The 12,205-nt window shown below is 36.7% G+C and overlaps 1 protein-coding gene across 4 annotated transcripts in view; it reads right to left on the bottom strand.

Moving 5' to 3' along the window:
* Positions 1 to 12,205, bottom strand: part of PPIG (peptidylprolyl isomerase G) — a 53,232-nt gene that overhangs the window by 25,972 nt on the left and 15,055 nt on the right. For all 4 annotated transcript variants that reach the window (XM_025853449.2, XM_073882834.1, XM_025853473.2 and 1 more), the window contains 5 exons: positions 9,907 to 9,984; positions 9,741 to 9,815; positions 8,862 to 8,969; positions 8,038 to 8,082; positions 6,902 to 6,989 (listed from right to left, as the gene is read on the bottom strand). In XM_025853449.2, coding sequence (XP_025709234.1) covers positions 6,902 to 6,989; positions 8,038 to 8,082; positions 8,862 to 8,969; positions 9,741 to 9,815; positions 9,907 to 9,967 — 377 coding nt within the window. In that variant the 5' untranslated portion in view covers positions 9,968 to 9,984. The remainder of the gene's footprint in view (positions 1 to 6,901; positions 6,990 to 8,037; positions 8,083 to 8,861; positions 8,970 to 9,740; positions 9,816 to 9,906; positions 9,985 to 12,205) is intronic.

Genomic DNA, 12,205 nt, shown 5'->3' on the forward strand with positions numbered 1-12,205 from the left:
AAGTCATCAGATGGAATAAAAACAAAGTAAGAGAAAAACAAAGTTAGCAGCTCTAAAAAGGAAAAGAAAATAACTGCATTGGAAATAAAGTTGCAAAGAAATCAGATGCTATTTTAACATAATAGAATCTTACTAGATTAACCTTAAGTAGTCAGAAATAATGCAAGATGCTTTTTACATAATATATTTCAAAGACTTATTCTGATCATAAAAATTAAGACCTACTCATTCTTGAAATTTTATATGTAATTAAACATTTTGGTGTCATTTCTATCCATCTATGTTTCTTGCATGTGACTGGGTTCTTACTGAATATTCACAGGTGTATAAAGTTCTATGGTTGTATAATGTTCTATTGTATGGACAGACCATAATTTATCAAGATTCTACCAGTTCATAGGTTTAACAGTAGTGTTTTTCAATCTTAACATTTTAAACAGTTAAAGCATAGGTCAATCCCCTATCCATGGTTTTGCTTTCCACTGTTTCAGTCACCAACAGTCAATTTCAGTCATTCGCAGTCCAGAAGCAAATAATCCTCCATCTCACATACTGTCAGTTCAATAGTAGCCTAATACTATGTCACAATGCCTGTTATTCACCTCACTTCATTTTTTTTTTAAAGATTTTACTTATTTGGGGCACCTGGGTGGCTCAGCTGTTAAGTGTCTTGCCTTTAGCTCAGGTCATGATCCCAGAGTCCTGGGATCGGGCCCCACATTGGGCTCCCTGCTCAGGGGGAATCCTGCTTCTCCCTCACCCCCTGCTTGTGTTCCCTCTCTCGCTGTCTCTCTCTCTCTGTCAAATAAATAAATAAAATCTTAAAAAAAAAATTTTATTTATTTATTTGACAGAGCACAAGTAGGGGGAGAGGCAGGCCAAGGGAGAGGGAGAAGCAGGTTACCCACTGAGCAAGAAGCCTGATGTGGAGCTCGATCCCAGAACCCCGGGATCATGACCTGAGCTGAAGGCAGACACTTAACTGACTGAGGCACCCAGGCACCCCTCACTTCTTTTCATCACGTCGGCATTTTATCATCTCACTTCATCACAAGAAGGATGAGTGCAGTAAGATATTTTCATAGAGACCACATTCACGTAACCTTTGTTACAGTGTATTATTATAATTGTTTTATTTTATTACTATTGCTATTAATCTCTTACTATCCCTAATTTATAAATTAAACTTTTATCTGTAGTTTCAGGCATTCATTAGGGGGTCTTGAAACGTACTCCCTGTGGATAATATTCAGATGGCCCTCATACATGTTCTGTTGGACCAGAGAAGAAATGGTCCTTACTGTGTTTATAAAATTTCCAATTAGCTGCCAAGATTCAAAACTTTGGATACTTTCACATAAAAATCCAGATTTCAGACCTTTATTGGAAAGCTGGAAGGTATGGCCCCTGGCATGTGGCAATAATGGGTCAGGCTGATTATCCCTGTCTTCTTAATACAGGGATTAATAGTGTAGATTCTTATCCCGGCAGGCTTTATTTGCTTATGTTACTTGCCTAAGACCTAAAGACTTTTGAGCTTTTTACCCCTGATAAACAAAGAAACTTCACAATGAAGAAAGAGATCTGGATTAAAACTTGGGACAAAACTCAGGACGCCTGGGTGGCTCAGTTGGTTAAGCGTCTGCCTTTGGCTCAGGTCATGGTCCCAGGGTCCTGCTTCTCCCTCTGCTGTTCCCCCTGCTTGTGCTCTCTCTGTCAAATAAAGAAATAAAATCTTAAAACAAACAAACAAGCAAAAAACTTTGGACCAAACTCAAAGTAAGCAAAAGTCCAACAAATGAAGTAATTTTTTAAAATCCTTTTTCCACTCCACACCAACCTTAAAGCCCTATAGTTAAGAAGACTGGTATCTGAGTAGCTCTGAAGACATACTGCTGTAACAGACTGAAGATGGGCACTGTATATAATTTGTTATTTTAAAGAATCTAATCAAAAAAGGCATTAGAAATTTGGAAGAAGGAACACAATTTAAGCTAACCTTTGGTTAAAGCCCACACAATACTAATGGAAAAAGCTGAAACATGTACATGTATTTTTACAAGATCACCTTGCTTTTAAAACTAACCTATTATTGTTTTCTGACTCTAACAGCTATGCTCACCTGAACTTGCTTAAACCATCTAGAGATGTTAAAAACCTATGTGTATACGATATAGGTATTTGTATTACATATTACATTCAGTGTGTGTGTGTATATATATATGTGTGTGTGTATATATATATATATATATATATAAAACTTGCATCCAGATTTAGTCTATCTTTGCCTCAGATACTGTATTTGCCAAGTTCACTTGCTCACTAGAATTTACTTGTAACCCCTAAACCAATACTCCTCTGTTTTCATGGTCATTCTCAGATTGGTAAGAAAAAGAAAAAAAATGTATTGATGAGTAAAAAAACTAGAACTCTTGGGGGCGCCTGGGTGGCTCGGTCGGTTAAGCGGCTGCCTTCGGCTCAGGTCATGATCCTGGGGTCCTGGGATCGAGCCCCATCTCCGGCTCCCTGCTCGGCAGAGAGCCTGCTTCTCCCTCTCCCTCTGCCTGCCACTCTGCCTGCTTGTGCTATCTGTTGAATAAATAAATAAAATCTTTAAAAACAAAACAAAACAAAACAAATAAAACCCTAGAACTCTTGTATAGTGCTGGTAGGAATGTAAAATGATGCAACCACTGTGGAAAACAGTTCAGTGGCTCCTCACAGAACTAAATATAGAATTACCATATGATCCAGCAATTCCACTTTTATGTATATACCTAAAATTGAGAAGGGACTCAAACAAATATGGTTATGTCAATGTTTACTGCAGCACTATTCATAGTAGCCAAAAGGTGGAAACAACCCAAATGTCCACTAAACTAAATGTGGTATGTACATATAATGGAGTATATTCATCCATAAAAAGGAACAAAATTCTGATACATGCGACATGGTTGAACCTTGAAAACAGGCTAAATAAAATAAGCTCGAAACAGAAGGACAAATATTGTATGATTCTGCTTGTATATCTAGAACAGGCAAGTTCATAAAGACAGAAAATAGAGGTTACCAGGGACTAAGGGTAAAAAGAAATGGGTTAGTTTCTGGGACAATGAAATAGTTTTGGATACAGTGGTAACAGCTCCATAGTACTGTGAATATAATCAATACCATTAAATTATACACTTAAAAATGGTTAAAATGGCAAATTTTATATCATATACATTGCCACAATAATTTAAGAGTAAAAACTGAAGTTTTCTCCTTTAAAAACAATAAAACAAATTAAACAAGGGCAACCTAGAAATTAAGAGATAAGGAAAAAAACATATAGAGGGAAGATTCTGAAAATATACATGAAGGATTACATAAACTTAACAGAGAGATTTTGGTTAGCACAGGAAGGATTTTTCTTTAAAAAAAAAAGGGGAAACAAATGGTAATACTAAGTGTTGTTGAGAATCTGGTAATACTGGCACTTTGCATAGTGCTGATATCAGAGTACAGTAGCAATATACATGGAAAGGCTTAAAAATGTGTAAAAAGGGGCACCTGGGGGGCTCAGTGAGTTAAACGTCTGTCTTCAGCTTGGGTCATGATCCTAGCATTCTGGGATCGAGCCCCTGTCACGTTCCCCTGTCACGTTCCCTGCTCAGCGGGGGGTGGGGTGGGTGGGTGGGGATCTGCTTCTCTCTCTCCTTTGGGCCCCTCCTCCTTGCTTGTGTTCTCTCTCAAATAAATAAAATCTTCAAAAAAACAATGTGTGAACATTTCACTAAGTAAACTCTTAGCAGCTTATGTAAAATAATTAAAAATGCATCAAACAGGTACAACAATGTTCAATGAGGCAGTGTGAAAACCAAAAAACAAGTCAAATGTTTAAAAATTAGCATAATACATTCAAACAATGGATTCACATATAGCTATTAAAATGTTAATTAATACTTCGTGATGTGCAGAGATTTATACTGTATCCAAAAGTTGATTAAACAGTATATACAACATTTATTTAAGATTTTTATTTGTCAGAGAGAAAGAGCACAGCATGGGGAGCAGCAGGCTCCCCGCTCAGCGAGGAGCCCAATGCGGAACTTGATCCCAGGACCCTGGGATCATGACCTAAGCCAAAGGCAGACGCTTAACCAACTGAGTCATCCAGACATCCCTATATGCAACATTTAGCTTACATTTTTATTGCTGAGAATGATACCCGGGGGATGGGAATGTTTTCCTTCTTTTTATCTGTGTTCTTTTTCTACAACCAACATGATATAAATCGTTTTCATTTAAATAATCAGAAAAATCCCCACAAAGGAAATTGGTTGAACGAACTAGAACAGATTCACACCACATTATGCAGCTGCAAAAACAAATGAAAAGGATCTCTATGAGCTGATATGGAGTGACTTCCAGGATATACTGCTAAGTGAAAAGAGCAAAACATTGTATATGGTATATGCTGTCTACCATGTAAGAAAGGAAAATAAGGAAATATATATGTACCTGTGTTTATTTTTATAAAGAGAAATACAGGAAGGGGTGCCTGCGTGGCTCAGTTGGTTAAAGTCTGCCTGCAGCTCAGGTTATGATATCCAGGTCCTGGGATCAAGCCCTTCATTGGGCTCCCCGCTCAGCAGTGAGTCTGCTTCTCTCTCATTCTCTTTCCCCACTTCTGCCCCTCCCCACCACTCATTCTCTCTCTCAAATAAATAAATAAAATCTTAAAAAAAAAATACAGGAAGATAAACCAGAATCTAATGAGGCTGGTTACTAAAATGGATGGGTGGAAATGGGATGAAAAAATGGGTAATGTCAATGAGGGTGAAGAGTTAGGTGGGAGTGATACTTTCAGAGGCATTCTTTTTGAATCACACAATGTTTTATAAACAAACACAAAACCAAAAACACAAAAAACAAATCAAAACAAGGTGAGAGAACAAAATATAATCATAAACAAATGAACCTAACATATTTTGAGTCACAAAACCACAAGAAATTCACAACAAAATGTACTAACCCAAGTCACTTTTATTTTTATTTATTTTATTTTGGTTTTATTTTATCCACTTGAAAGAGACATAGCTAGAGAGGGAACACAAGCAGGGGGAGTGGGAGAGGGAGAAGCAGGCTTCCTGCCGAGCAGGGAGCCCGACGCGGAGCTCGATCCCAGGACCCTGGGACTATGACTTGAGTTGAAGGCAAATGCTTAATGACTGAGCCACCCAGGCGCCCAAGTCACTTTTAAACAGTTATTTTAACTACATACCCTCAATCTAAAACCAAAAATAACTATAAATAAACAGTAACTCTAGTTAGTAGGTTACTTTTCATAGCAGTATAGAACGGTGAATTTTTATTCTAGGATTCAGCAAATAGGTAGAAATTTTGAAGATAATGGGAGCCAAGTTTCTCACTGTTAAAGAAGGGAGTTACAGGGGTGCCTGGGTGGCTCAGTCGTTAAGCATCTGCCTTCGGCTCAGGTCATGATCCCAGGGTCCTGGGATCGAGCACCACATCGGGCTCCCTGCTCCGCGGGAAGCCTGCTTCTCCCTTTCCCACTCCCCCTGCTTGTGTTCCCTCTCTCGCTGTCTGTCAAATAAACAAATAAAATCTTTAATAAAAAAAAAGGAGTTACAAATATGAAACAGTAAAACACTGGAATAATCTATATGGTGCTTACAGATTAAGTTCCTCTCGAGAGTAGGAGAGTTTAAAGCTAATGAAGAGGAGACCAAATCTGTACCCATAGGACATGATAAAAAATATGCACTGTTTTAATTTTTTTTTTAAAGATTTTATTTATTTATTTGACAGAGAGACACAGCAAGAGGGGGAACACAAGCAGGGGGCGTGGGGGAGGGAGAAGCAGGGCTCCCGCTGAGCAGGGAGCCCGATGTGGTGCTTGATGCCAGGACCCCGAGACCACCACCTGAGCCGAAGGCAGACGCCCAACGACTGAGCCACCCAGGCGCCCCAAAAATATGCATTGTTGACAAGAGCCCTGGTCAAAATTTTTGGGGGGTCAAAATTGGAAAGGATTAACAGTACTGACTTTGGGGCTATAAACAAATGTTAGGGAGTACATGAATTCACAAATATAGAATCTCTTAATAATGAGGATCAATTGTATTTTACTCTTTGTAATCAAGTAATTTATAAGGAGATACTCCGTAAATATCCTGTTTATTATTAAGTTTACCCTCTAAATAGATAATTCTTTCTTCAATCAATCATTACTGAGATGAATGGAAAATGGTGACTTTTCTATCATTCCTTTTACATTACTAGCTGACATTCTACTAAGAAACAAGCTTTTCCGGGGCACCTGGGTGGCTCAGTTGGTTGGGCAACTGCCTTCGGCTCAGGTCACGGTCCCGGGGTCCTGGGATCGAGCCCCGCATCAGGCTCCCTGCTCCCTGCTCGGCGGGAAGCCTGCTTCTCCCTCTCCCACTCCCCCCGCTTGTGTTCCCTCTCTCACTGCGTCTCTCTCTGTCAAATAAATAAATAAAATCTTAAAAAAAAAAAAAAAAGAGAAACAAGCTTTTCCTTCTCCCTTGTTATTTATTCATTTATTACTCATAGCTGTATGGGCTCCTGGGTTTCTATTTTATTTGATAGTCTGATACTATCATTATTTATTTTGATGCTCAAATTGTTCTAATTTGGCCAGTGGGAACCTCACTCCTTCAGGCTGGCTCCTGTGCCCTTTTGACAAGTCTTTATCATTTTGAAACTTTAGTAATACAGTTCAATTTCCTTTCAATAATTTTGCTCTCTTCAACAATTCATTGTTCTCCTTCCTTCAAAAATTTTCCCCTTTATGGATCCCCCTATTAGTGATCAATGAGAAATGACACACCAAAAAAGGCTTATTTTAAATAATCACGGCATACATACTTACATGAAGAACTGTGAACCATTTGTATCCTTCCCTCTGTTGGCCATAGACAAGAGAAATTCTTTGTTGTGTTTAACAGCAAAACTCTCATCTACAGAAAAGCAAAGTTTTTAGTTACATTACAGGTATAACCTCCAAAAAGGTTTCATTTTCACTCTTCATCTCTTTTGTTCATGTGCTCTTTAGCACCAGGCAAAATTTAGATAAAAGTCAGGTTAAAAGAAGAGAAAATCAAGTATTAACCAACTCCCTCTCCCATCTTTTTAGATTAAAATATTTCTAATTTTCAATCCCTTGCCATAAATCCAAATACTATTATCAACCCCCTTTCTTTCCATTTGCATTTGTCTTTTATATTTTTTTTGAAAAAACACAACTTTGATCATTCAAGCAAAAAATAAAATGTTCCTTAAAAAGCAAGAGAAAGAAACCAGATAGGATTTTTACATTTCATCTGTTTCATTTCTGAGCACAAAAAGGCACATATCCTATATTAAACACAGAGAGGCACTCATTAACTTAATCTCTGCCATAGCATCATTTATTGTAGAGTAGCTTGCCTTCCAATCTTGGATTAGAATATGAGAACGCAAGTGGAATGTGAAACAAAATTTCACTTAATCCCTAATGTGAAAGATGGGAAATATGAAATTATTTCCACATTCACATGTTTATAGTCTTTCAAATGATCTTCACATCAATAAAAAATTCCAAAGAGAAAACTTAAAGTTGAGAAAAACATTATAGCCAAAGTTTAATATATTAAAGAGTTTTTTTCAAAAAGTGCATAGAAAAATGGACCCACTAAACATGTGGATATTGTTACTATGAAACACTGCTAAATCTCTTTTAATAAAAATTAAGATTAAGCTATGGAAGTTCCCATTCTAGTACTATAATTCCAAGAGTTTATTATAAATCATTGAAATCCTTCAGATAACATGATGTATTAATGTCCTAAACACACAAAAAATCCTACCTCTGTAAGAAAAATCACATAAAATTTTTCACAAGAAAATTAACTTTCAGATTCACTGTAGTTGGATATTAGTATACTGTTTAATAATCCTGATTCAATAGAGACAAATAAAATAATATAGAAAACATTAAAAATACAATGTAAATGTAAATATCTTTACCTTCAAAAAATCCTCCATAAATAGATTCCCCTCCTCGTCCATTTCCTAAGAAAGAAAAACACGACTCAAACTCTCAAGATAGTAATCTCGTCGAATGTACCCCCTAAATATTTCTTACAAAGTAGGTGCTCAAATGATTTTGAATCAAAAATACTCAAAGATTCACAGCATATCATAAAAGATATTAATTTAAACTCAATATTGACAAGATCCCAAATTACTTTCTTTCCCCTTCAATACAATAGCAAAAATGTGACAAAGCCTATTAAGGTATGTGAGAAAAAAGAACATTCAGATTCTAATGATTATGTAGACCTTTGAACAAAAATTAGATTTTTTTCAAATCACCTTTAAAAATACAGTTTGTTTTTACAATTTAAAAGTATAGGTAAAAACTAGGGGCGCCTGCAGTTAAGCATCTGCCTTAGGTTCAGGTCATGATCCCAGCATTCTGGGATCAAGTCTCACATTGGACTTGTTCAGCAGGGAGCCTGCTTCTCCCTCTGCCTGCCGCTCCCCCTGCTTGTGCGCCCCCTCTCTCACAAATAAATAAAAATCTTTAAAAATAACGGAAGATAAATAATAAAAGTATAGGAAAACCTATATTGTAGTTAAGGATTACTAGTTTTGACAAGACGAAACACACATACTGATAGGTTACTAAGAGATGAATGGTGTTTTTTATTCAGAAGCAAATTTCTGAAATTACTTCATGCATCCAAAGTAAAATTATTTCCTATGTGCTTCCTTCTTTTTGTCTATTTGAGTATTTCTAGAGACTTTAAGATCTAGGATACTTAACAAAGCATACATGATTTTCTTACCTTCACTGAAGTCACCACCTTGAACCATAAAATCTTTGACAACTCTGTGAAAAAGACAACTCTTATAATGTAATGGCTTCTGAGTTGATTTCCCTGTCCCCTTTTCACCTACAGAGAAAAAAATTAGTAGGCCATTTAGTAGAAAGAAAATCAAGGAAGCAGTATTAAAGCAAAATTAATGATGAAAACTATTCTCTGTAAAATACACCTCTTTTAAACTATGTAGTCTTTAATCTATAAAATTTTCACTCCCCTCAGGAATTTCTTTTTTTTAAATTCACTTAAAAACCATCCATGTTTTTCTGGAGAGTGTAGAAATTTAGAAATCAATCTCAGATAAAAGCCCATTACAAGTAGTATTTCTAAAAATTACTTTCACGGGGTGACTGGGTGGCTTACTCAGCTAAGTACCCGACTCCTGGTTTTGGCTCAGGTCAGGATCTCAGGGTCATGGGATTGACCCCCCCCATTGGGCTCTGCTGCTTAAGAATCTCTCTCTCTCTCCCTCTGCTCCCCCATCCCCGCTCACACTCTAAATAAATAAATAAATACTACTTTCACATCTTGGTCAATGGTACATAATCTGGAGAAAATTAAAATATGTTAAATAAAAAAATTAAAACCATAGTCAAATGGGACTACTATTAGGCCAACTAAAAATGTCAACAGGGCGCCTGGGTGGCTCAGATGGTTACGCATCTGCCTTCAGCTCAGGTCATGATCCCAGGGTCCTGGGATCGAGTCCCGCATCGGGCTCCCTGCTCCTTGGGAGCCTGCTTCTCCCTCTGCCTCTCTCTCTCTCTCTCTCTCATGAATAAATAAAATCTTTAAAAAAATAATAAATAAAAAATAAATAAATAAATAAAAATGTCAACAAACCTGTACAAAGACAACGAAAGTTCTCGCATGTTTTGGGGCACACATCAGAAAATAATTCAAAGACAACTCTTCCAGCTGAAAAAGAAGGAAGCTCATTTATACTTTACTAATTTAAAATATTAAATATTCATTTATAAATGTTACATGGGAACATTAATTTTCTTACCAGGTTGATTATTAATGGCAATGTCAAAAAAACATCGAGGACGCTGAACCTTTATTCCCATGGCTCCAATACTTCAATCTATGAACAAAATAGAGTTTTAGGCAAACAGACCAAAACAGCAAAAATTTCTTATAAATTTGTAGGGGAAAAAACCCTGGAACACAAATTAGAAATGTAGTTTGAACTTACTTTGATATTTACTTCCATTACATAAATAACAAGGATTTTTTTTCTTTAGAGATTAGATTGCATTTTGTGAAACAAAAGACACAAAAGAAAAACCTTAGCCATAATATAATAAAAATTCTATTTTAGGGGCGCCTGGGTGGCTCAGATGGTTAAGCGTCTGCCTTCAGCTCAGGTCATGATCCCAGGGTCCTGGGATCGAGTCCCGCATCGGGCTCCCTGCTCCTTGGGAGCCTGCTTCTCCCTCTGCCTCTCTCTCTCTCTCTCTCTCTCTCTGGCTCTCATGAATAAATAAATAAATAAAATCTTTAAAAAAAAAATTCTATTTTAACCACTGAATATAGATTGCTACCCAAACAGAAAACTGTATTAAGTCTATATGATTAGTGAACTCAAGCAGATTACCTTTAAATAGAGAAAAATCAAGGGCAGACTAATCCAATCCTTTCGCTCATTGAAAACAAAAAGGAGAGTTTTGATTAAAATGGTGTTTTAAAAAGAAAAACATTAAAATCCTAGAAAATACCAAAAATAAATCATCAAGGAAGAAAGTGGGATATTTTAACGATAATATATGGCAGCTTCCCATTCTGAGTAAAATCACAACACTACATATGAGGCTATTTTCTGTTCATTCAAAATTATTATATCTAAGCTGATAGCTCTACAAGCAGTGTGTGATATTTTAAGTCCAGCGAAGTTGTGAAAAATCTATACTCTCCATCCTAAATAGAGTCCTCTCTTTACCAATTTTTAGAGATATCCGTAGAGTCACTGTAGATTGTAAGAAATAATACGATAGTATGTACTTTAGCCAGTTTCCTCCAACGGTAACATTTTAGAAAACTTATATAAGAGCACAACTGTAGCGTAAAAGCAGAACAATGCTGATACAATCCTTTATCCCATTCACATTTCCCGGTTTTACTGGCACTCATCTGAGTACTTGTGTATTTACTTAGTTCTACACAATTTCGTCACACATGTAGGTTTTATGTCACCACCCCTTATCAATTTTACACAACCCACAAACTACAAATCGGAATACTCTGCCCAGATCACCAGCAATTTGAAAAATGTAGGTATGTATTCATTCATTTAATGCTGATTATGTGAATTAGGGATTAAATTACATAAAAGATATATTGCATTCAAAAAGATATACTGCATTAAAATTCAGCCCAAGTGTTGGTATATTCAACTTTTGGCATTATTGCACGAGAAAGGGGGGAAAATACCATTTTCTCATGACTACTCCATTTTTTATTTCTAATAGAAATAATGGATACTAAAATTTGTTTCACATGAAACAAAAGCAAAAAAGCTAAACTTTCAATCCTCCTGTAGCCCAGCCTTACAGAAAACAAAAAAAAACTTAGCAATTTTAGTACCTTGCCAAGTTTGCTGCATTGTTTTTACTTGTACAGAATCTCAACTCCTGCACACTTGAAACTGAGAATATGTTCAATCCATAAATCTGAGGAAACTTTCTTAAAAACTTAGTATCTGATTATTCTTTATCTTTTATTTTTACGAGAGAAAGAGAGAGAGCATGAGTGTGGGGAGAGGCAGAGGGAGAAGTAGACTCTGCTGAGCAGGGACTTGATCCTAGGACCCTGAAATCATGACCTGAGCTGAAGGCAGACGCTTAACTGCCTGAGCCACCCAGGCGTCCCTCCTTTATCTTTTAAATAATTTTTGTAGGCCTTCTTAAAATTTCTACTTTTGGGGGTAGAGGAAGAGAAGAGAAAGTTTAACGATTTATTTTCCCCCCAAAAAACCTATATAACTACTTATTTAACCACAATGCCAAAGGTGGAGATTTCTATTCTTACATGAGTACTATACTATTCTTACAATGAGTACTATAGTATAAAAAATACTGTCCCAAACATACCAGATTGTTTATAATTACAGCTAATTTCCTACATACAGTACTGTGTTCTTGAAAACCAGGCATAATTTGGGTGCCTGAATGGCTCAGTCAGTTAAGCGTCTGCCTTCGGCTCAGGTCATGATCCCAGGGTTCTGGGATCAGATAGTACTGCATCGGGCTTCCTGCTCAGCAGGGAGTCTGCGTCTCCCTCCACCCTCCCCCTCACAATCTCTCTCT

This window comes from Callorhinus ursinus, unplaced genomic scaffold (genome assembly GCF_003265705.2).
Source record: "Callorhinus ursinus isolate GAN/ISIS: 27379988/994484 unplaced genomic scaffold, GSC_fseal_2.0 scaffold2, whole genome shotgun sequence".
Lineage (NCBI taxonomy): Eukaryota > Metazoa > Chordata > Mammalia > Carnivora > Otariidae > Callorhinus > Callorhinus ursinus.